Raw genomic sequence first — 26,527 nt, forward strand, 5'->3', positions numbered from 1 at the left:
AGCAACATCTAGAAATCGATGATGGGTTCTCCAATTGTGAGGTTTCGTTCGGGAGCCCATGGTAGGTTGAATGGCTTTGCCATGATGAACTTGAAGATCTTGTTCACATTTATGTTGTAGGTTGCACTTGAAAAGAAAAGTGTTGCATTCAGGGCCCTTGCATATGCTCTTGCCTGTTAACAACAATGCACATGTTAAATAGATTATGGTATTGGATTTAGGGTTTAGGTGGGAACAACGAACTGTTGTTCTTCTCAAAATAGATTATTGGAAACATTTGGTATCGCTCTCATATTTTTGGGAGTTGATTTTGAAAACTTGTGTTTTTTTTTTTTTGAAAATTATTTATTGGAAACATATCTGTTTTAGGAAACACTTATAAACTGTTTCATGAATTTTTGAAAGTTGTTTGCTACACAAAAAAGAAAATGAAAATTGTTTTTGAAACTTTTCATTATTTTTGTTTCTGTAAATACGAATCTAATTCTTTTTTTAGAACAATATCGAACAGGCCATGTTTGCCACTAGTGTATTCCAAGAGCGAAAGAGATATTTCTTACTGAAGAATTGACTAAGATGTCTGTGCCCCTTCAATCCCTTTCTATGACTATACTCAAAAGAAGAATAATCAAATTTGATTTGTGTGTTTTCCAGCTAGAAATCATTAAATGGATATTGCCTAGAAAATCATGCATGCCCTAATGTACCTATTCTCTCTCCCTTTTTTTCTCTGTCCAATCATTCTACTTTTAATTCTGCTTGTTCTTCTATCATGTGAAAATTAATTACAGCAAATTTCTCAGTTAATTGATCCATGATTCTCACCAGCTTGGTCTACATTTTCACACAAAATACTCGTAAATAGATAAGATTTTGGAGATTGTTAATTTAGTCATATATATTTCGTGTCTGAATCGGTTATATGCATATTGTTGCATGATTAGAAGAGATCAAATATATTACCTGACTTGCAATTGTCCACTGAACATCTATCGGAAATTGTACAAAATCGTCGAATTTAGTCCCTATGAGTACTGGAATTGTTGTCTACAACAATTACAAAAACTTTAGTTAATATGAATTAGAGACAAGGTCAAGGGTCCTCAATATTTAAATTTATGTGTCCTTCTGATCTGATGCATTTGTTTTAATTATACAATTATGTCTCAAAATTTATGTCTTCAGATTCTTACTACATCATGTAATACTATCTCAATTAATGCACATTCAATTCAACCCAACGATTGTCTTGAAATTCCCACTACATCACCCATCAAGGAATATAATTGAGACAAAAGAACAAAGAAGTTATGGATGAAAAATGATTTTTGAACATAAATTTTATACAAAAAAATATATCAAAAATGATTGTCAATGACATTTTTTTAAAATATGAGGGCAATGACGAGTGTTTTGATAAAAAATTAAAAGATCATAAGAAGCAACATCATTCTTCATAAACATGGGTTTGTAGATCATTACTTTTTGGGAATATATTAATACTAAAAGACAGAGAGATTTGGGTAAAAAGATAGGGAAATTACCACTCAGTAGTACTTTTAGACAGTTATTATAGATTTGTAAAATAATAAATTATAACTTTAATTATTAACATTTGTAAAACTTATCACTTATCTAATTATTTTATTATAATGTATACTACATTGAAATTTTCCCTAAAAAGATCCCATGAGGTGGTGAAGCGGAGCATGGGTACTTGATTCCATTTCCTTGATTCTTGATCCCATCCGACGATACTACAAACCCAGAGAGAGTTAAATAGTAATCTCATGAGTTTACTTTATTATTCAAACCTAAATAACAACTACAATTTTATAATCATGATTCATAATGTATGAAAACCTTAGGCATTTTGAAACGTTACTTGTTTAAAGTACACCGACTTGTTAGATCAAACATGAATAACATTGCTACCGAGTTTTTACAAGCACTTGGAATGTGATTCTGGGATGTTTCATCTCCTTGTACACCATTCAAAATTATAGTTGATCAGTACATATATATACATACATTGCCATTTCAATCATAAAAAGTTTAGCGATGAGATAGAATCAATCAACATCAGATGTAAGGCTCGTCAATAGAGATATGATTTTATTCAGATTGTTCCCTTCATTTTTTTTACGATTAGTTCTGTATCTGTAGACTTATTATTCAGTAAATTATTATGCAAAGGAACCATGCATACCTGCAACCTCCCAGATTCTATAAGCGATACGTGCCCCTCCAACACAGAGTGTTTTATCCATCTGATTTAGTCCTGAATCTGATATCTCAAATCCTTCTTCTTGCCTCTCTTCCCCAACATACTTTGTCTACAATGAATAACAAAACAAGAAAAAAAAAATTAGAACAAGAACAGCATTTTAATATGCTATGTTCGGTTTCCACAAAAGCATAAAACAACATTTCCAAGAAACAAAAAACAAAAAAAAACAAAAAACAAAAAACAAATGCACTTGCTAGAAAACTAGTTTTCCCAATTTGGGAATCACGCAAGAGACTGATCTTCAAAGCAACCAAGTTCGAAGAGTTCCTGCTGTGTTCACAGCACCCACAAGGTGTGTCGGGGGTCTCAAACCCTCTCTCTGAAGCCACCAGAGACAAAGACAACTTGGTGGCAGTGTGTGGTAGCTGCCTATAAGTACATGACTTCCCTAGTGTGCAAGCTAGGATTTGATTCCCGAGATAGCGAAAGCAGCGCCAGAGGCTCAAGGCCTGGTGGAGGATTCATCGACGAGCGGTGACACGTAACATTTTATTTATTTATTTATTTATTTCTGTTTTTCCGGCGAAGGTTAAGCAGTGAAAAAAAAGTCATGTGGGATGGCCTCAAAACAGCAGGTGCAGTGCGACCATTGAAAGGGAAAGCTGGGTTCTTTGTGGTATCATATTTTGTGGGTGTGTTTGGAGGTATTTTTAGAACTCACTATTTATATATTTTTAACCACTATTTGGCTAAGATGGTGGCCGATTTATATGGACAGTTGACCTATTTTTTTGGATAGGTTAAATCTAAAACAAATTCAACATTGTCGGCTTCTCGGATCCACTTATTAATTCAAATGTGATACAAAGTGAGGTCAAAATTTGATATGGCCAAACATTCAATATTTCGGGTCAGGTACAAAACGACTTATTAAATCTTATTTTTATCATATGTTAATTAATAAATGAAAGAATACGCTACTTTATCTTATTTACATGATATACTCATTACATAAAATGCCTTCTTCTCAGACTATTGTTGCTCCAACGACTTATCTAATGATGGGACAAACGATTTTTCAAGCTGAAACTTGAATAAATTCGATTGGGTTGTCTAGTTATTCAATTTCGCTCTAAAACATACCGAGATTTGCCTAAATTCGATCCAAACTAATCTCTCTGCCTTAACTAACTTGTCAAAGCCCAAGTCACTGCAATATAATTTAATTCAACCACGGAAAAATAATTAGCTAGTATTATATATAATTATATATTAGGATAAATTATAAATATATTCCTTGAGATTTGCTTAAAATATAGATTGCCCTCTATGGTTTGAAAAATTATAAATACTCCATTGTCAGAATTTTTTATGGGTAAACTACACTTACACCCCCTAAGGTTTGGGTTTAATACATATCACCCCCTGACGTTTGGGAAATTACACTAACCTCCTGTCATTGTAATTATTTAGACGGCAATGAAGATATTGAACTCATGTACTATCTTTTTTCTTACTTTATTTTACTTCTTTTGTTTTTTGTTTTTTGTTTTTTGTTTTTCTTTTGCTTTACTCTTTTTTTTTTTTACAATGTAATTTCCTCTATTTTTCTATTAGGAGTTGTTGCTTTTTATATAAGTAGGGAGATTTGTGAAATGAGACTATTAACCGCAGTGATGGAAATGTAATTTTCAGAATGTCAAGGGGTGGCATGTAATTGGACCAAATCTCAGGGGGTGTCAATATAATTTACCCATTTTTTATTTAATAGAATTAACTGGAAAAAAAAATTTCTAACTGCTCTCTTATATAATAATAAGATTATTTAAATTATTAATTGAAATATATTTTTAAATCATTAAAAACTGTTAATTAATTTGATGATATATTAATAAAATGGGCTATTTATTATGAAATTAGAAACCTTAGGGGGCGGGGGTGTAATTTTAAAAATTATAGGAGACAATTCATATTTTAAGCAAATTTCAGAGGGTATGTTTGTAATTTATCCTTATATATTAATAGTATTCAGATTGTTTGGATTGTGAGAGTAATGCCTAGATACCGATCAAAATTTTGGTTTGAAAAATTTTATCTTAGAAATTGATTAAATTTAAAAGAGTCATATTAATGACAGCCTCAAGAGTTGTTAATAAGAAATAAAAAATGATAAAATATTTATAATTTCAATATAGTTTCTTACATGTTTTAAAATACTTTATATATCTTTTACACAATTCAAAATAATTTTATGAATTAATTACATAAAAGTCCTATTTACAAATGTTATTATAGTTTAGGTCCTATTTAAGATTTTTGAACCAGTAAGTCTTATTTAGTAAAACTGAGAATATTATCAATTTTTCCTAATTTTTAAAACTAAAAACATTATCAATTTTGCATAGTAATGTTTCAGATAATTGTTTTACTAATTGATGAAAAAAACAGAGCATGAGATTAAATATTTTTGCCCTTCTACTTATTGGTTTGATTCAACTATCTAATAAAATCGAGAACATTAATAGTTTTTTCCAGTTTTAAAACTGAGAACATTATCAGTTTTTTCATGTTTAAAGTTTTTTTTTTTTTTTTGCATATTAATGTTCCATCATCATGCTCCTTTATAGACACAAAATTTTTAGTTTTGCATAAAAAAATAATTCAGTTTTTTCAATGTTTTTTAAAAAAAAAAGATTAGTTTTATTTTTATTTTCTTGCACATCATTTTTCTTTTAGTTTTCTTAATTTGAAAGTTGATGACTTAAATTTTTGAAAATCAAAATATATGTCAAATCATCATGTTCCTTTATAGATAATCATAAATGATGAACAAAATTATTGTTTGAAGGGCAATTCCAACTATTAAAAATTTAATGGGACTTGAAGGTTCAAAAAATCTTAGTTAGGACTTAATGAAGTGTAAGTTTATAAATTAGGACTTGAATGTAAATGCCCCTAATTTTATATATTTTTCAACACCATCAACTATTTTTAACATTTTTCAATTTAAAATTCTATTATCAAAGTTCTATTTATATATATATATATATATATATATATATTTGAATTGGATTGCTCAGATTGAACCCCTAACAATTTTATATGTACAAACACTATTTTTACATTAGACAAGGTCATATTTGGGGAATGTAAAATCTTATCTATAATACGAAATTGAATCATTTATTTTTTGAGTGAAGTGCAAATAGTGAAATTTCATTAATCCCCAACTGCTTGATTAAATTAACTGAATAATGAGAGAATCTTGATAGGTGTAGACAAAACAAACTGAAAGAGGTTTGTGCTCCACCAAATGGTTGGGAAAAATGTACTTAACCTCATCAAGACATGTGGTCATCATTTATTATAGCGTATTCTATTTTTAATTAGTATAACATTATGATAACTTCCAACTTTCATGATTGGAATTTGGTTTTTCTTTCCAAAAAATTAACCAATCGTATAAGTAAATCTCACATGTTTTATGGAAGTATGCTATTCCAATGATTGTTTAATGGAATCATATGGTTCAAGAGCTTCATATCATATTCATAAGGTATAAAAATAAGAATTAGAATTGTATGGTACCTAAGTAGATACGAGCATTGGGTCAATGGTGGAATTAAAATGCTTTATTATTGTAATTTGGCAAATCTCATATATAGTGGGATTACTTATTGATAAAAACTTATGGACTTAATGGACAGACGGTTTGCAACTTAACTCTGGATATTTGGGATTTACTATGTAATGAAGGGCCTAAAATAATTTGTAAAATTATATTTTATTGATATCTATTCAAATGTGACATCTTATTTATGCATTTTATTAAGTTTAGGCTAAAATTTATAAAAGAAGTAATAGTTGTTGTATTGAGTTTTTCATATATATATATATACATATATTAGGAGTGCAAATAGTTCAGTTCGGTTGGAATTGAGAAAAAATAATTAACATCAAATAAAACTTTTCAATTTTGTTGGTTGAGGAAAAGAAATGGATCGTGGTTTGATTTTTTTTAGTTTTGTCGGTTTGATGTAGAAGAAGGATTCACATGAGATTTTAATAGAATATATATATATATACATATATATATTAATAAAAATGTGTACAATCTCACATTAGGAATGGGAAAAAGAATGATAAAAGTTCTTGTATAAATGTTTTCCTCCCTAAATTACTACAAAACTTGTATGATTAGTCACTTATCTTTTGTAACGCCCCGAAATAATTACTATAAACCACCCACAATATTAATTACATAGTAACATGCAACGAAATAGTTATCTTCCATTAGTCCTAATTACTTATACGAAAAGGTAACATATGCAAGTATACATTCACAAGGCTAATCCTGAATCTATAGCATATGTTACGACAAGAGATAAGAAAAGAAAAGAAAATAAAACAGATAATAAATGCCCTAAAGGCTTACAACTTTCCAAGGCAGTGCTTGGTTACATCAAAAGTGGAATTTAAGTCCAATACAGTTAAAGGCCCTTGGTTTGTACAAAACATATACAAAAATTAACAAAAATGAAGCTCTTGCTCTAAATCCTCCCAAGCAATTTCCTTAGCGGAGCCATATCATCAGCACCTAAAATATTTTTCCTACGTAGGGTGAGCCAAAGGCCAATAGAAATATTCCAATACAGTATATGAATCTTAATAAAGCAATAAGGTGAATGCACATGCAATGCTTGCGCCTAAACATTTTTATATCTCTTTCCAAAACTATGCGATGCCAAATTAATATCATGATTCATAAATCATTTCCTTCTTAGTAGAAAATAGGGTAGTGAATCACACTCTAGAAATCTCAAAACCAATACAACCTTTCACAGAAATTTCGTCCGCAGGAAATCGTGAAACCGACACCCATGTAAATGTAGGCTATACATGCACTACTGTTATCATTTTACGGATATTTCGTTTGCGAGATCAGTACCCATGTATATGCGTGGTTTTAGGACTTTCACCATAGACACTCAAGCCAACTTATTTCAACAAGGCAAAACATGTTTCCCAGATTCACCCTTTTTTCTTAAAAGACAAATGTTTCCAATGTACAAGTGTGAGTTAACGCCCAATGCAAATGAATGAGAAAATGGTTTCAATTCTCCTAATTCACATTCAATTTCTATAACAATCATAGCTATCCTCCACCAATAGCTCAAAACAGGTATTTCTAAATAGATAAACAATTATCAGTAAAGATAAATTCTCCAAATTTTCAAGAGGTAAGTGATAATATATATCCAACTCCATTATCCTCATCAACATGATTCCAATTTCATAATTTCAATGTCAATCTCATTAGTTATATAAAACCAACATTTGAGGCATTTAGGGCAAAACCCTTTTTCTTTTCAAAATCAATCCCAAATATCAAAATCAACCATTTATTTCCAACTCAACAATCTTTTCCATATCAAAATCATTTTCAAGGATCCATTTGAAAAGCTCCTCTTTTGATTTTTATCCAAAACCTTAGATTTGTTCCAAATCTTTTAAAATCTCAATATTGCTTAGAAATAACAAATAACTAAGTTAAAACTCATAAAAAGTGTGGAGATATCCCTACGTCAAGCTTAGAGAACGAGAGAGTGATGAGGAAACTCAAAGACACCAAAAATCAACTTTGCTCCGATTAGAATGAAGCCCTCGCCAAGCTTTACCTTTTTAACAAAGGGACACAGGTGAAAAATCGACGGATCTAGGTGGATTTGAGTGAAATAGATGAATTTTAGAGAGAGAATGAGAGAAATTAGGGTTTTGAAATGTTTAGAGAGGGAGAGAGGTGAAAAAGCGACTCATAAAAGTGACTTTATGAGCTGATATACGCGCAGCTCACTCAAGCGCAAGATGTATCACTTGAGCGACCAGACACAATAAGTTTCACTGCTCGAGCACAGAATACAAACTCCTAGTAATTTTATAGACAGAAGACCATCACTCGAGTGCAAGAAGCTTCATTCGGGCAAAGAATACAAACTCCCAGTATTTTTGCAGACCTGCAAAAGTATTGGAGGTTCACAAAGACCACTGGAGCACAAGAAGTGCCACTCGAGCAAAGAAACAAAATTATGGGCAACAACAGTTTGAAAAACAAGGTACCAACCTGTTCCAAACATAACCAACATGTCCTAAAAGCCAAACTCAAAGAGATATAAGGGGAAGCAAGACATGGATAACTATATGAGACAGTGAAACCCGGATCCAAAACATCAAACGAGTTGGATCAAAACCGAAATCGCTATAATCTCCCCATAATGATAGTAACCATAATGACCCATTCACAAGTCATTCCTCTTATAACCATGATAAACAAGTCTCCAATACTGAATATACAATTCACATTTCCAAACATATACAATGTTTATGTTACATTAACAAGAAAAGATTCTCAATACAAGCTCAAATATCAATAAATAGGTCAGGATACTTCTCACAGACTTCCAACTCATGTTCCCAAGTGGCCTCTTCAACCCTATGGTGTCACCACAACACTTTTACCAAAGGAATCGTCTTGCCACACAAGACTTGGTCTCGAGTATCTAAGACTCTAATCGGTCTCTCCTCATACGATGCATCCTTATCAACCTTTAACTCAGTCCAATCCAACACGTGTGAGGGATTCGGCTCATACTTTCAAAGCATACAACTATGGAACATGTCATGAACCCGAAAAAGCTAGGGCGGCAAGGCCAAACGATAAGCTACCTCTTCAATCCGCTCTAGGATCTCAAAAGGTCCAATAAACGTAGGAGACAACTTCCCGCTCTTCCCAAACCTCATCAAATCCCGTTTAGGTGATATCTTCAAGAAAACGTGGTCTCCCACCTTAAAGGATAACAGTCTCCTCCTACGGCCGGCATAGCTCTTCTGACAACTATGGACCTAACATAGGTGCATCACCCAACTCGGCCTAACATACAGGAGATCTACACTGTCGGCCATACAAGGCCTCAAACGGTGCCATACCAATACTCGACTGGAAACAGTTGTTATAGGCAAACTCCACTAAAAGCAAGTGTCTCTCCTACGACCCCTTGAAGTCAAGAACACAACTCCGAAGCATATCTTCTAGGATTTGAATAGTACGCTCTGACTGTTTGTCAATTTGAGAATGATAGGCGATACTAAAAGTCATCCTAGTGCCCAAGGCATTCTGCAGGCTCTGCCATAACTGAGCCGTAAAACATAGATCTCTATATGAGACAATAGTCACAGGGGCCCCATGAAGTCGAACAATGTCCCTAATGTAAAGGTCGGCTAAATAATCTACTGAGTAATTCGTGCACATAAGTACAAAGTGCGCTAACTTGGGTCAATCGGTCAACCACCACCCAAATGGCATCATTACCTCATTGAGTCCTCTGAAGGCCCACAACAACAAAATCCATTGTGGCATGTTCCCACTTCCACTCGGCTATAGGCAAAGGTTGCAACAAACCCGTTGCCTCTGATGCTTGGCCTTCACTTGTTAGCAAGTAAGGCACTTCGATACAAACACAACTATGTCCTTCTTTATCCCGTTCCACCAAAACTGACGACTGAGATCATGATGCATCTTTGTGCCTCCCGGATGCACTAATGGTGAAACTCTCGGAGTACCTCCTCTCAACAAGACTCCGGCACAAAAAGGCGGTCAAGGTATCTAACACTCAAGTTAGAATATATGTCCAAGCCCTTCTCTAATTTTAGTTACAATTTTTTAAGTATTGTGAAAAAGTAGTTAGAATTACATAATAGTTGAATTTGGATCAACTATTTTTTTTTTCTTTTTTTGTAAGTACCTAAAGTTAAATTTATTGATTTTTTTAATTATCGCTAGAAAAGTTACTTTTGGCTATTTAAGCTAAAAAAATTACCATTTTATTTTGTCTTATTTAGATGACAAATAAAAAAAATAAGGAAATCCCTATTTCACAACTGCTAAAAATGTCATATCCTACTTTATTTTGTCTTTAGTGAAAAATTTTAATTTTCAATTCAAACGCATTAATTTTTTTAGCAGCAACTTTATTCTAAAAAGGTAAATATAGCGATCTCGGGTTTACCCTTGTTGTACAGTGATCCGGACATGTGTCCGTGGATGTTGGTTGTTGTTTATTATCGTGTTTGCATCCTTTGTACCTTGTATATCGAGTTATAGGATGTGTTGGGCGGATTTGTTTCAGGCTGGTTGAGTTTAGAAACCAAAACTAGTTGCCCAGATTTTTGGCCTGTAAGCTTGAGCGGAGGTGTTGGCGCTCGAGCGTAGATTACACCCATTCAGTAATTGTTGTGCAGTGTTGTACGCTCGAGCGTAGGGTTGGGAGCTCGAGCGGAGGCCTGGTTCTGCAAAAGTGCTGGGCGAGTGCATTCTGCGCTCGAGCGGGAGTTTGGCCGCTCGAGCGGAAGTCTGTGAGTGGCCGCTCGAGCGGGGTGTTTTACGCTCGAGCGGAGACCTGGGTTAAAGTCCCGAAATTGTGACTTTTCAAATCACTTTTTCACTTTCTCTTCTCTCTCTTACTTTTCCAAAATCACCATTGTTGAGCCTCTCACTCTAGACTCTACCTTCTCTCTAGGTTTTGATCTAGTAGGAGTGATTTACTCACCTTTGGCCTTTACAAAAAAGTTGTTGATCGTCGAGGGCTACATTTTAATCTGAAAATCACGGGTTTTGGAGCACGTTGGGTTTTGTCGTCTTCTCCTTTGGGACTCCGAATTTGAGGTAGGGATAACCTACTCCTCTCTATGGGTTTTGTCTTTAAATTTTGGTATTTTGAGATGTTGGGCTTGGTTTGGTAATTTTGTGAAAGTTTGGGGCTTTTGTGTAATTTTACAAAAGTTGGGGTTTTATTCATAATAAACCTAGATGCATGTTTGGCATAGAAAATGGAATGATTGTTGAATCATTGATGAAAATGGGACCTAAGGGTTGAAATGGTAATTATGGAAAATGGCCAAATTACATTGTTTAATTAATTGGGATAATTAATTAGTGAGAAATGAGGAAATGAAATGTTGATTGAAAATCCATTTGTGCATTTATTTTCTGTATTAGAAATAACTGCTTTGGGCTATCGGTAGAGGATAGTCGAGATTGTTGTAGACAATGCATGATGATTAGGTAAACGGAAACTAATCAATGGAATGTGTCATGGAACTTGACAGTTGATAGAATACATTAATTGTGTGTATTGTGTGATGGTATATAGAACCAATGTGTTTATATACGTTATGTGTAGAGGAGGAGATAGGGGATGTACTCCGCGGTTTAGGGGAAGATAGGGGATGTACCTCTAAACCGGATAGGTATTGGGAGGAGATAGGGGATGAACTCCGTAGACAGAGCTCATATGCTTGTCTAGAGAAGTGAAGATAGAGCTCATATGCTTATCTTTGTGAAGTGTGGATACAGCTTGTATGCTTATCTGTGGATATTGTTGATATACATATCTGTTGTGAAGTGTGGATACAGCTTGTATGCTTATCTGTGGATATTGTTGATATACATATCTGTTGAGAATGTGAGATATAGTTTTTATACATATCTGTGGAAATGATGATAGAGCTAGTATGCTTATCTGTTGTTAAAAGGAAAATGAAAAGTATTTGGGACTTGTAAGTCGTTGACATAAATATGTTATTTATGTGACTGTATCAGTGTTGACCAACTATCAATTGCTAATGTTTTAGTCATTGTCCATGGTTGGTTTAGTGTATTTCTACTGGGCTGTGGCTCACCCTATATGGGAATATCATTTTCAGGTGCAGGAAGCATGCCACCTCCAAGGACATAGCTGGGAGGCTAGTGGCGGGCATAGTTTTATCGTTTTACTTTTGATGTATTACATGTAATTTCAAGCCAAGGGCTTAATGTGTAAACGAGTTAGAACTCTTTGTTGTAACCAAGTGTTAACTTGGAAAGCTGTAAGCCCGTAGGGCATTTTGTTATGAGGTTAACATGTAATACTTATGTCTTGGAATTCTAATGAATGAAAGGAATGCGGTTAGTTTAAATGTAAATTCATGTCTTATCTGATGGGTTTATTGTTATTATTTTGAGGGCGTTACAACTTGGTATCAGAGCGTACCGGGTTCGAATACTTTGGGTACGTGGGAAGTGATTAGTATCACAATGGGTTTGTCTCGCTTGGTAGAGACTTAGATGTAGTATCATATGCTATGTGCTTAATTGATAACATGTTTATGTGACTATGTGGGTATGGGATTTAATTTCTGGGATATTGATTGGATCCTTGAGTTTCTGGGAGTCTTGTTGGAAAAGCACTTGATCAATGCTGTTTCTAACCGGAACTCTAGTAACGCCTCGGGACTATTATTATCCGGAAATGAAGTCCGTAAGTGCTTATGTGTTTATGTGCTTATGTGGAGTGAATTACAGTTGTCCATGCATTAGGACGTGAGTGTTTAGTTTCGGCACATTTATGAATGTGCTAACGTTCTGTGTTGCCTTTATTAGGATGTCAGGACGAGGAAGAGGTGCTAGGCGTGGTAGACCTGCGAGGCAGGAAGTACCGTTACAGGGTGAGATTCCGGCAGTGCAGGAGGGAGTTGGGCAGGCCAATGTGGCCGAGCCAGTAGGTCAGCAGGCTATGGGTGCCTTGGCCAGAGAGATAGCAGGAGCTTTAGGTATTCTTAGAGCTGGGAATCAGGCAGCTGAGACAGGGCCTTCCTTCTTGAAGAGGGAGTTCTTTCGGTGTAATCCGGACGAGTTTATCGGGGATCCTAAAGAGCCGCTTAAGGCAGATGAATGGCTCGAACAGACAACGAAGACGTTTGAGATGCTTGGCATCGAGGACGGAGCACTGAAAGTGACCTTGGCATCCTTCCAACTGAAGGGAGATGCGGGTCAATGGTGGAAGTACGAGAAAGCTCGTGTTGGTGGTACTTGGGAGGCGTTTGTGAATGCTTTTCAGGAGAGGTTTTTATCAGCAGCAGCTAGGGAAAAGCTGAGGGATCAGTTTAGCCGGCTTAATCAGCAGGGCTTGTCAGTGGCCGAGTTTGAGGCTACTTTTACCAGTCTGTCTAGGTTTGCACCTGAACTGGTGGCGTCTGAGGAACGCCGTTGCTATGAGTTTGAGCGGAAGTTGAGGCGGGGCCTCAAGTTGAGAATTGGTGGGTCTTACATTCGAGAGTATAGACACCTGGTAGATGCTGCAGCTCATATGGAGCTTATGATGCAGGAGGAGGATGAGGGTCAGAGAGGCTCCAAGAGGAGCCAGGATAGCCAGAGTGATGGTAGGAGGCAGAGGGGTTATAACCCTCAGCAGTCTCAGGGTGCAGTCTCTAGATCGACCTTTCCAGTGCCGAGTGTAGGCTCGGGGAGAGGCAGTCAGGGGGAATTCACTTGTTACAAGTGTGGCCAGCTGGGTCACAAGGTATCTGTTTGCCCGCAGAAGGGTGGGGGTCAGAAAGCTGCTTCTTCTTCAGCTAGACCGTAGAGTCAGAGTTTGGGCAGGGGGCAGCTCTTGACTTGTTATCAGTGTGGACAACCTGGGCACATGAAGAGGTTTTGCCCACAGTTGAGTGCCACTTCGGGAGCGTCTGGTTCTAGGCAGACGCAGGGTTTTCAGCCAGCTCAGTCTGTGCAGGCCTCGAGGGCCAATCCGGGAGCTTCGTCATCCCAGTCTGTGCAGCAGTCTTTTGCTCCGAGAGGTGAGCAGGTAGACCAGGGGCCTACGGGGCGCGTGTATGCTGTTACCGCGCAGGATTTAGTACCGGCTCCATCAGTAGTGAGAGGTACTTTTCTGTTTTGCAACTCAGTTGCTAATGTGTTGATAGACACGGGTGCATCTCATTCTTTTGTATCTGCTGCATTTGCATCTGTTTTGGAATTGGAGTTAGCACAGTTAGCATCTCCTATTTGTGTGGTATCGCCTTTGGGTGGTGAGTTGATTCTGAAACAGGGTGTTAGAGGATGTGATATAGAGGTCGCCGACTATAGGCTTCCTTTTCCATTTGTTGTCATGCCCATGAAGGGTTTTGATGTTATTTTGGGTATGGACTGGTTATCGTCATACCGGGCTGTTATTGATTGCTACCGCCAGAGGGTTACATTGTGTACCTTGAGCGGGGAGTGGTTCCATTTCTTGGGAGACCGGGTTGGTAGTGTTTTGCCACCGGGGTATGATTCGCGAGGGCGAAGTGAGCTTAGTAGTCTACTTGCTAGCTTTGAGAGTGGTGAGAGTGGTGAGACCCAGCATGTATTGCCGAGGGTGGTTTGTGAGTATTCGGATGTTTTTCCCGAAGATCTTGTTAGTTTGCCACCTCACCGAGAGATAGAGTTCTCTATTGATTTAGTGCCTGGTACGGCGCCGATTTCTATGGCACCTTACCGTTTTGCTCCAGCAGAGTTGGTTGAGTTGAAAGTTCAGCTCCAGGAATTGCTAGATAAGGGCTTTGTTCGCCCTAGTGTTTCACCGTGGGGAGCACCGGCCCTCTTTGTTAAAAAGAAAGATGGTGCCTTGAGATTGTGTATAGACTACCGGAAGTTGAATCGGGCTACGATTAAGAATAAGTATCCTATGCCCCGTATAGATGATTTGTTTGACCAGTTGAAGGGTTCCCGTTGTTTCTCTAAGATAGACTTGAGATCGGGTTACCATCAGTTGAGGGTCAGGGAGGAAGATATTCCTAAGACGGCATTCCGTACGCGGTATGGCCATTACGAGTTTCTGGTGATGCCATTCGGGCTTACCAATGCACCGGCAGTCTTTATGGACTTGATGAACCGGATTTTCCGGGAGTTCTTAGACCGATTTGTGGTTGTCTTCGTGGACGACATCCTTATCTATTCGTCTTCTGAGGAGGAGCACGAGGCACACTTGAGAGTGGTGCTTGAGTTACTTAGAGCCCATAGGCTGTATGCCAAGTTTGGGAAGTGTGAGTTCTGGCTGGGGAAAGTCAAATTCTTAGGCCACGTGGTATCCGGGAAAGGGGTGTCTGTTGATACATCCAAGGTTGAGGCAGTGCAAGATTGGGCACAGCCTAAGAGTGTGTTTGAGATCCGCAGTTTTCTGGGATTAGCTGGGTATTACCGTCGGTTTGTGAAAGATTTCTCCAGGTTAGCGTCACCGTTGACTAGACTGACTCGGAAGGGAGTCAAGTTTGTGTGGAGTGAGACTTGTGAAAAGTCGTTTCAAGAGCTGAAAGTTAGATTGACCACCGCTCCGGTGTTGATTATTCCGGAGAGAGGGTTGGGTTATGCGGTTTATTGTGATGCCTCACGAGAGGGTTTGGGTTGTGTGTTGATGCAGGAGGGGAAAGTGGTAGCTTATGGCTCACGTCAGTTGAAAATACACGAGAAGAATTACCCCACACACGACCTAGAGTTAGCAGCTGTGATCTTTGCCTTGAAAATCTGGAGGCACTACCTTTATGGTGAGAGGTTTGAGGTATTCTCGGATCATAAGAGTTTGAAGTATCTGTTTACACAGAGAGACTTGAATCTGAGGCAGAGGAGATGGATGGAGTTCATCGAGGATTATGATTTTGAGTTACATTATCATCCGGGAAAGGCCAATGTTGTGGCCGATGCCCTTAGTAGGAAAACCATTAGTGATGTAGCTTGTATAGCCATCCGGGAATGGGAGATGTTGGGAGCACTTGGCGAGTTTGATTTGCTACTGGGCGAATCTGTCGAGGCTGCGGCCTTATTTTCTGTTGTTGCGCAGCCTACACTTGTTATTAGAGTGTTAGAGGCACAGAGAGGTGACCTTGAGGTAGAATCCCTCCGAGAGAAGATCTCCAGTGGGAAAGTTGAGAAGGGTTTGACGGTGTATCCCGACCTGAGTGTGAGATACCGAAACCGTTTGTTTGTACCGGAGTCTTGCCGAGAGGAAGTACTCCGAGAGTTTCACCATTCGCGCCTTGCGGTGCATCCGGGAGGTACTAAGATGTATCAGGATTTGGGTCGCCAGTTTTGGTGGCGGGGTATGAAGAGAGATGTGGCTGTTTTCGTATCAAGGTGCCTTACTTGCCAGCAAGTGAAGGCCGAGCATCAGAGGCCAGCGGGTTTGTTGCAACCCTTGCCTATTGCCGAGTGGAAGTGGGAGCATGTCACTATGGACTTCGTTGTGGGTCTTCCGAGGACTCAGCGGGGTAGTGATGCTATTTGGGTGGTTGTAGACCGGTTGACTAAGTCGGCGCACTTTATTCCTATGCGCGTGAGAGATTCGGTAGATCATCTTGCTGACCTGTATATTCGGGACGTAGTGAGATTGCACGGGGTCCCAGTGACGATCGTCTCAGATAGAGATCCTCGTTTTACTGCTAGGTTGTGGCAGAGTTTGCAGAGTGCCTTGGGCACTAAGTTGACCTTTAGTACGGCTTATCATCCTCAGACTGACGGGCAGTCCGAGCGTACTATTCAGATCCTCGAGGATATGCTTCGGGGTTGTGTCCTGGACTTCAGTGGGACGTGGGAGAGGCACTTGCCATTGGTAGAGTTTGCCTACAACAATAGTTTTCAGTCTAGCATCGGTATGGCACCGTTTGAGGCCTTGTATGGCCGACCGTGTAGGTCTCCAGTTTGTTGGGCCGAGGTGGGTGATGCACCTTTGTTGGGTCCGGAGTTGGTTAGGGAGACGACGGAGAAAGTTGAGCTTATCCGTAGGAGGCTTGTTACAGCCCAGAGTCGACAAAAGAGTTATGCCGACCGTAGGAGGAGGCCTTTGGCGTTTGAGGTAGGTGATCATGTCTTTCTGAAGATATCACCTAGGCGAGGTCTGATGAGGTTTGGGAAGAGTGGGAAGTTATCCCCTCGGTTTATTGGTCCTTTTGAGATCCTTGAGAGGATTGGTGAGGTTGCTTATCGGTTAGCCTTACCGCCGCAGTTGTCCGGGGTACATGACGTGTTTCATGTGAGTATGCTTCGGAAGTATGAGCCAGATCCATCACATGTGTTGGATTGGACTGATTTAGAGGTAGATGAGGATGCCTCGTATGAGGAGAGACCGGTTCGGGTCTTGGATAGGCGGGATCAGGTCCTGCGTGGCAAGACCATTCCTTTGGTGAAAGTCTTGTGGAAACATCACGGAGTGGAGGAAGCCACTTGGGAACGTGAGTTGGAAGTCCGAGAGAAATATCCGGACTTGTTTGTTGATATGTAATCTTATATTTAAATTTTACATTTTTGTTGAACTTAAGAGCTTTTATATATGTCTTAAGTTGTAAAACATTGAAAATGTTTTGATTATTGGAAGTATGTTTTGGAACTTGCCTCATATGGAAGTTGAATGTAACATTATATGTGTTAAGTATATTGTTGAAATTGGAAAGATAGTGCATAATGTTGATGCATGTTGAAAATACATATGTTGTTTACACATTGTGATATGTCTCTTGTTAAAGGGATGGGATGACCGGTAATGGGTCGAATTGTTGAATGTTCAAGTGTAACATTGTCTAAATTGGAGAAAAACTTGTTTTTGAAAACTTGTGCTTAATTTCGGGGGCGAAATTCTTTAAGGGGGGGAGGTTATAGCGATCTCGGGTTTACCCTTGTTGTACAGTGATCCGGACATGTGTCCGTGGATGTTGGTTGTTGTTTATTATCGTGTTTGCATCCTTTGTACCTTGTATATCGAGTTATAGGATGTGTTGGGCGGATTTGTTTCAGGCTGGTTGAGTTTAGAAACCAAAACTAGTTGCCCAGATTTTTGGCCTGTAAGCTCGAGCGGAGGTGTTGGCGCTCGAGCGTAGATTACACCCATTCAGTAATTGTTGTGCAGTGTTGTACGCTCGAGCGTAGGGTTGGGAGCTCGAGCGGAGGCCTGGTTCTGCAAAAGTGCTGGGCGAGTGCATTCTGCGCTCGAGCGGGAGTTTGGCCGCTCGAGCGGAAGTCTGTGAGTGGCCGCTCGAGCGGGGTGTTTTACGCTCGAGCGGAGACCTGGGTTAAAGTCCCGAAATTGTGACTTTTCAAATCACTTTTTCACTTTCTCTTCTCTCTCTTACTTTTCCAAAATCACCATTGTTGAGCCTCTCACTCTAGACTCTACCTTCTCTCTAGGTTTTGATCTAGTAGAAGTGATTTACTCACCTTTGGCCTTTACAAAAAAGTTGTTGATCGTCGAGGGCTACATTTTAATCTGAAAATCACGGGTTTTGGAGCACGTTGGGTTTTGTCGTCTTCTCCTTTGGGACTCCGAATTTGAGGTAGGGATAACCTACTCCTCTCTATGGGTTTTGTCTTTAAATTTTGGTATTTTGAGATGTTGGGCTTGGTTTGGTAATTTTGTGAAAGTTTGGGGCTTTTGTGTAATTTTACAAAAGTTGGGGTTTTATTCATAATAAACCTAGATGCATGTTTGGCATAGAAAATGGAATGATTGTTGAATCATTGATGAAAATGGGACCTAAGGGTTGAAATGGTAATTATGGAAAATGGCCAAATTACATTGTTTAATTAATTGGGATAATTAATTAGTGAGAAATGAGGAAATGAAATGTTGATTGAAAATCCATTTGTGCATTTATTTTCTGTATTAGAAATAACTGCTTTGGGCTATCGGTAGAGGATAGTCGAGATTGTTGTAGACAACGCATGATGATTAGGTAAACGGAAACTAATCAATGGAATGTGTCATGGAACTTGACAGTTGATAGAATACATTAATTGTGTGTATTGTGTGATGGTATATAGAACCAATGTGTTTATATACGTTATGTGTAGAGGAGGAGATAGGGGATGTACTCCGCGGTTTAGGGGAAGATAGGGGATGTACCTCTAAACCGGATAGGTATTGGGAGGAGATAGGGGATGAACTCCGTAGACAGAGCTCATATGCTTGTCTAGAGAAGTGAAGATAGAGCTCATATGCTTATCTTTGTGAAGTGTGGATACAGCTTGTATGCTTATCTGTGGATATTGTTGATATACATATCTGTTGTGAAGTGTGGATACAGCTTGTATGCTTATCTGTGGATATTGTTGATATACATATCTGTTGAGAATGTGAGATATAGTTTTTATACATATCTGTGGAAATGATGATAGAGCTAGTATGCTTATCTGTTGTTAAAAGGAAAATGAAAAGTATTTGGGACTTGTAAGTCGTTGACATAAATATGTTATTTATGTGACTGTATCAGTGTTGACCAACTATCAATTGCTAATGTTTTAGTCATTGTCCATGGTTGGTTTAGTGTATTTCTACTGGGCTGTGGCTCACCCTATATGGGAATATCATTTTCAGGTGCAGGAAGCATGCCACCTCCAAGGACATAGCTGGGAGGCTAGTGGCGGGCATAGTTTTATCGTTTTACTTTTGATGTATTACATGTAATTTCAAGCCAAGGGCTTAATGTGTAAACGAGTTAGAACTCTTTGTTGTAACCAAGTGTTAACTTGGAAAGCTGTAAGCCCGTAGGGCATTTTGTTATGAGGTTAACATGTAATACTTATGTCTTGGAATTCTAATGAATGAAAGGAATGCGGTTAGTTTAAATGTAAATTCATGTCTTATCTGATGGGTTTATTGTTATTATTTTGAGGGCGTTACAGTAAAGAAGTTACTAAAAAAATAATTGTCAAACTAGTCCTAAATGACTAAACAGCAATTCCATATGTACAAAACAATTAAATCTCATAATAGGTCACATAATACTCATAAGGGTGTTTATCTCACAATGAAACTTATCACTTGCAAGTATTATGTGATTCATTATGTTACAATATCTAAGAGAGAGAAAAAATAAATATTATATTATGCGTATATTCAATATTATGTACCTTACAATACGATGAAGATGCCTATATATAGGCAATGTACGAGTAAGCAACAAGAAAGTTATAGAAATATCCTAATATGGTAAACTTAATTACAACATCTAATATATATAGTGAATATAATATATATATATATATATATATTATATTCATTAACAGTCTTCCTCAAACTCAAGGTGGTTGCAAAGAGACCAACTAGAGTTTGGAAAGAGAAACTAGAGAAAATAAAATAAAATGAAAATAATAATGCTAGAAAACAATTTATGGTCATGCCAAACCGTTGTAGGAGCAGCCGAGGCTAATGCCGGAAGATAGTTTATGGTCATGTTAGACCATTGTAGTAGCAAGGCTGGAGCTAATGCGAGGAGATAGTTATGGTCGTGTCGGACTATTGTAGAAATTGGCTAAAGCTAATGCTAGAAGACAGTTTTTGGTGAGGTCGTACCAAACTGTTGAAGAAACTAGCCGGAGCTAATACTGGGAGACTGTTTTTTGTGAGGTTGTGTCAGACCGTCAAAGAAGAAGCCGGGAGTAGAAGTCTGAACCGAAAAGGAACCATGTGCATCAAAAGATGGCTTGGATGATGCGTCAAGGGGGCCGCTTAGGGAGTGCACCAAGGGGGCGACTTAAGGAGTGCGTCAAGGGGGTGGCTTAGGTGGTTCACATGGTATAACCATGCTCACCATGATATAGTTATAATATCCTCCCTCAAACTCAAATAGGTTTGAAGATAAAACCCTATTTGAGGTTAAAGTAGAGGGAAAGACAGAGTAGAGAGTTGCAGAGGAACTTTGAGGAACTTTGGCCAGTGATGAAGGAACATTGAGAAACCAGTGAACAGAGAAGGAAATATAGCGATCCCGATTTTCCCTTTCTGTATCTGTTGTATTCCAGACTTGGTTCCATGGAGTTGGTAGTTGTATCTCTCTTATTGTCGTCCTCGATTCCATTTTTTTGAGTTTTAGGATATGTTGGGCATGTTTCGAGCAGGTGGGTTGAGCCTTGGTCTAAAATCTTGTCGCCAGGTTTTTGGTCGTTCCACTCGAGCGGGTCGTCTAGCGCTCGAGCGGAGATTACACACTCCCAGTATTTTTGTGCTCTGCAAAACTTCTGCAGGTGTGATTTCTACGCTCGAGCGGATTTCCTGCGCTCGAGCGGGCTTGTTGGCGCTCGAGCGGGTAGTATTTTTTTGTTGTAAGTTCTTGGAGATGAAAATCTGCGCTCGAGCGGACTGGTTTTCACGCTCGAGCGGGTGTGTTTTGTCATTGTGTCTTGGCGCTCGAGCAGGCATTCTTGTGCTCGAGCGGACCATGTTTTTTGTTCTTGACGCTCGAGCACTATATTCTATGCTCGAGCGGGAATGTCGTATATCAATCCGTAGCTGGACATTTTAAAATCACTTTTTACATTCTCTCTCTCTCTCTTACTTTCTAAAATTTTTTTTTTGAGAGCCTCTCTCTCTAGAAACTCCCTTCTCTCTAGGGTTTGATCTAGTTAGAGTGCTTCCCTTTCCTTCGTCCTTTGTAAAAGTTGTGTTGATCGTCGAGGGCTACATTTTGATCCGAGAAATTGTTGATTTGGAGCGTTTTGGTTTTCTTCAACTTCCTCGTTTGAGCTCTAACTTCGAGGTAGGGATATCCTACTTCATCTTATGAGCTTTGTCTTTGAATTTTAGTATTTCGATATGTTGGGGGTTGTTGGGTAATTTTGAGAAAGTTTGGGTTCTTTGTGTAATTTTCAAAAGAGGGGTTTTCAAATTTATAAACCCAAATGTGTGTAATACATCGAGAAAAGGAATTAATGTTAGATCACTGATGAAAATGGAACCTTAGGGTTGTTGTGAGAATTATGGGAAAATGCCCTAATTTGTTGGTAAATTTATTTGTATAATTAATTTCGGGCTATGAGAAATTGAATTGAGAATATTGGAATTGGGGAGGTATGGGATGAAAGGGTGTAGTTGGATTAATTTATCGCTCACCTAGGCATAATGTTGATATTTTATCCATTTGGTGCATTTATTTCCTGTTTAGAAATAATTGTTTTGGGCTATCGGTGGAGGATAGTCGTGATTGTTGTAAACAATGCATGATGATTAGGCAAACTAAAACTAATCAATTGGATGGGTCATCGAATATGACGGTTGAAATAATACATTAACTTTATGTATTGATTGAATGTGTATATGATCTATGTTTATATACATTGTGTTGTGTGGGAGGAGATGGGGGATGTACTCCACGGTTTAGGGGAAGATGGGGGATGGACCTCTAAACCGAATATTGTTTGGGAGGAGATAGGGGATGGACTCCATAGATACAACTCATATGCTTATCTATTGAAGTGTTGATACAGCTCATATGCTTATCTGTTAAAGTGTTGATATAGCTAGTATGCTTATCTATTATGAGATGGAAAATGTTTAATATGAGTTACTATCTCATATAAGTTGTTTGGCCAGGTCTTGAGCCATAGTTATGAATTGAGAATTGGATAAGAAATGGAAAGTGAAATGTAATATGGGCATGATTGTCATGAGACTGTAACACAGTATAAGTTGGAATAGAAGTGTGGACCATCTATTGAATGCTATTATTTTAGTCATTGTTTATGGTTGGTTTAGTGTATTTCTACTGGGCTGTGGCTCACCCTATATGGGACATCATTTTCAGGTACAGGTAGCATGCCACCTCCAAGGACATAGTTTGGGAGGCTTGGGACTGTTGGACTGTTTTTGTGTTTTTGGTGGTATTACATGTATATCAAGCCAAGGGCTTTCTTTGTATAGAGCTAGCACTCTTTTTTTGTAACCAAGTGTTAACTTGGAAAGTTGTAAGCCTATAGGGCATTTACTTTTGATGTCAACATGAAATACACTTATGTAAAGATTACTCTGATGGAATATATTTATGCTTTATTCTCTTATGTCTAAGCATGCTATTGTTGGATGAATTATGGGTTTATTTTGAGGGCGTTACAAGAAATCACCATGAAGTGATATTGGAAGGAAAATATGGCAGCGGAATGGATTGAGGTCTGGCGGGTGGCCAAGGCACGGTTGCCACCTGCCCGTAAAGCGAAGAACACGAAGAGCATAACCTATAGCTCTGATACCATGTTACAATATCTAAGAGAAAGAGAAAGAGAATATTATATATATTATGTGTATATTCAATATTATGTATCGTACAATTCAATGAAGATGTCTATATATAGGTAAGGTAAGAGTGGGCAACAAGAAAGTTATGAAAATATCTTGATATGGTAAAACCTAATTACAACATCTAATATATATACTGAATATATATATATATATATATATTTTTGATCAACTAAAGAAACTTCATTGATGATGAAAACTATACAGGAGTATAGAATACACTAATAAAGGAAAAAACAAAAACAGTTGCACAAGCATCACAACAAGCCACTACAGATCACAACAATGTTGACACTGCAAGGCACACCAACTCATATGCACTGTAGCTGCCCACTGCTAGTGAGATACCAACAAGGCAACCACCACAATAGCTATAGAACAAAGCTTACCAACCTATCCTCAGTCAGACAAAATTAACACCAACCATTACAAGCAAAACCTGACCTCCCTAATGTTTGAGACAAGGCCATGAACAAAAAAATGGACACCTTTCAAACTTGATTTCGCCCACATTGCCCCCCTTACCTTCACAAGCTCCTCAACTTCAACAAAGTTTGGTATATGGTCATTAAATACATACACATTCCTTAAGTTCCAAATAGACCACAACATGATACTTGTGGGCAGTGAATCAACACATGAGACCCTGTTTCCACCTCAGATTTGCAAAAGGGTACATAGTATCTTCACTACATCTAATGACCCCAATGTTGTATAACAAACTTGTTGTTTTGACCCTACCTTTCCAAGCTAACCAACCAAAGAATTGTGCTTTTGGTGGAGTTGCATTTTGCCACATCTGCTTAGCTACTTTTAGCCTAGGTCCACATTTGGCTTCACACCAATTCCTGACTGATGCAACAGAAAAAAGACATGAAGAAGCAGCCTCCCAAGACAAGTTATAAGGGCTATTTAAACTAAGATCTGGTATATTTGACAGCCAGCCTTGTAATCTAGCAACCTCCTCCTCTTTGCAATCTAGAAGAGTCCTTCTAAAATTAAACACTCAACCCCCAGATCTCTGTCTTCTTTGAACAAAATCCTTCAAGGTTCCTTCCGTATCCATAGATAAGCTATACAACCTAGGAAATTCTTCCTTAATTTGAATGTTCATATGCCACCTGTCCGACTAGAAAAGAATTCTACAACCATCCCCAATCCTTATCTTTATATTACTTACATAAAAATCATGAAGGGAAGAGTTAGACCTCACTACTTGCAACATGTCACTCCATATCTTGGATACCTTCCTATCTTGTTCAGAATTCCAATCAGGTAACCATCTTCCCCCTTGTGATCCATACTTGCTAATTAACACTTGTTTCCACAAAGCTTTGTCATCCACCCCATACCTCCACCACCATTTCAATAACAAAGCCTCATTTACTTCCCTAATTCTCCTAATGTCCAACCCTTCTTGCTCTTTTGATATTGACACATCCCCCCATATGCATCTTTCTCTTTAGATCCGAACCCCCTCCAAAGAGAAGAAACCTGTAACCTATCAATCACCTTGGCCACTCCTTTTGGAATTAAAAATAAAGACAAATAATAACATGGTCAATTTGATAATACCGACCTTATCAAAGTCAGGCTACCAGCAAAAGACAAAAGTTTTCTCTTCCATGATGCCAACTTGACCTAATCTTATCAACCACTAGTTTCCAAGTCCTCCTGCTTCTCAGGCTAGCACCAAGAGGAAAACCTAAATACTTCAGAGGTAGTTTTTGACTTGAACAATTCAGAACAGAGGCAAACTCCTGGATCTTCTCATCAGACACTTCCACACCACACACTACACTCTTGTGAAAATTAAGCTTAAGCCCTAATATCATTTCAAAACATTTAAGAATCCTTTTAATAGCTATAATTTCCTCCTTCACAACTTCATAAAAGATTATAGTATTGTCTACAAAGTGAAGATGAGAAAGCTTCAACTCAGATGGCTTAATAGAAGCACCATTTAACAACCCTATCTCCTTTGCCCTTTCTAATAGAATGTTGAGCCCTTCAAGTGCTACGTTGAAAAGAAAAAGTGAAAGGGGATCACCTTACCTAATCCATTTCTGAGGAGAAAACTCATCTGTTAGAGTCCCATTCACTAATACTGAAACTCTTGATTTGGTTACACTAGAAACCATCCATTTCTTCCATTTATCACCTAACCCAATGATGGACATCATAGAAAATAGATAGTTCCAGTTCACAGAGTTATAAGCCTTCTCAAAGTCAACTTTCAAAACAACTCCCTTCTTTTTTGTCTTCTTCCACTAGTTAACCACCTCATTTGCAATCATCATCCAATAAAAAATATTTCTATCTCCCAGAAATGTTGATTGTACTTCACTAATTACATCTAGTAACACCTTTCTAATTCTTCTTGAGAGCAATTTAGTCAATATTTTATAAGCAGAACTAACCAAACTAATCGACATACAATAACTCAAACGATTGGGACTATCCTTTTTAGGAATCAAAGTTATAAATGAACAATTCAAGCCTCCCACAATCATTGATTAGAATGAAATTCCTTCACAAGTTGAATCACCTCACCCTTCATGAACTTCCAGCACTTCTACATGCATGACAAATTAAACCCATCTTGACCAGGTGCTTTGTTTCCATCACAATTCTTAACTACTTCTCAAACTTCCATATTAGAGAACTCAACATCAAGTATCTCCACAACATTTGATTTGTTCACTGTTGGCATAGAACCTACTAACTTTGGCCTTGATACATAGTCTTCTTTGAACAACATATAAAAGTTCCTTAACATTTCCTGTTTCACTTGATCAGGCGCCTTAACTCTAACCCCATCAACCTCTAGTGAATCCACCAGCTTTTTGGTGAATCTTTTGTTAGCCATTAGATGGAAAAACCTTGTGTTTTTATCTCCATTTAATGTTCATTCCAATCTTGACTTCTGCAACTATACCCTCTCTTTTTTTTTTCCCCCTCAAATTCCAAACCAAACTTCTAACCTCCCTTCTCCTTGGCACCTCCTGTGGTAGTGATTCTCTTGATTCATCCCTCAAATCAAAATCGTGTAATTCATCCTCTGCCATCTTAAGCTGGTGACCCTTTCATTTTTTTAGAACACTCTTCAAAAAGTTCAGTTTCCTCACAAATCTATACGCAGCCCAGCCATCACTCTTTGAGTTTGCCCAAGATTTCTATAATGTTTTAAGGAAATTAGGATGTAGGGTCCAAGCATTCAAGAATCTAAATGGTCTAAGACCCCAATTGCTATCATCCTCCCCAAGTAATATAGGGCAATGATCTGATACATCCCTAGGCAAACCCCACAATGGAAACTTAAACTTCTCCAGCCACCTAGGATCAATTAAGAATCTATCAATCCTACTCCACCTCTCCCCATCAAGTGAATTGC

At 38.1% G+C, this 26,527-nt stretch overlaps 1 protein-coding gene across 1 annotated transcript; it reads right to left on the bottom strand.

The window, feature by feature from the left end:
• Window positions 1-8: 8 nt before the first annotated feature.
• Window positions 9-26,002, bottom strand: LOC114266684 (uncharacterized). The gene is made up of 9 exons (XM_082881072.1): window positions 25,784-26,002; window positions 25,189-25,403; window positions 23,659-23,719; window positions 2,485-2,739; window positions 2,210-2,336; window positions 1,886-1,982; window positions 1,718-1,757; window positions 964-1,047; window positions 9-173 (listed from the first exon to the last, which is right to left on the bottom strand). Exons 1-9 carry the CDS (start codon window positions 26,000-26,002, stop codon window positions 9-11), a joined length of 1,263 nt encoding a protein of 420 aa, XP_082737198.1.
• Window positions 26,003-26,527: the final 525 nt, after the last annotated feature.

The sequence above is a fragment of the Camellia sinensis genome, chromosome 7 (genome assembly GCF_055761805.1).
Source record: "Camellia sinensis isolate YWXY chromosome 7, ASM5576180v1, whole genome shotgun sequence".
Taxonomy (NCBI): domain Eukaryota; kingdom Viridiplantae; phylum Streptophyta; class Magnoliopsida; order Ericales; family Theaceae; genus Camellia; species Camellia sinensis.

Excerpts from the sequence above, each read along its gene's own strand:
- LOC114266684 (XM_082881072.1), bottom strand. The coding sequence starts at position 26,002 with ATGGCTAACAAAAGATTCACCAAAAAGCTGGTGGATTCACTAGAGGTT. Across the intron at positions 2,337-2,484 it reads TTGGGAAAACTAGTTTTCTA|ACAAAGTATGTTGGGGAAGA; the intron begins GCAAGTGCATTT and ends TATTCATTGTAG. Across the intron at positions 1,048-1,717 it reads AATCAAGGAAATGGAATCAA|ACAACAATTCCAGTACTCAT; the intron begins GTACCCATGCTC and ends TAATTGTTGTAG.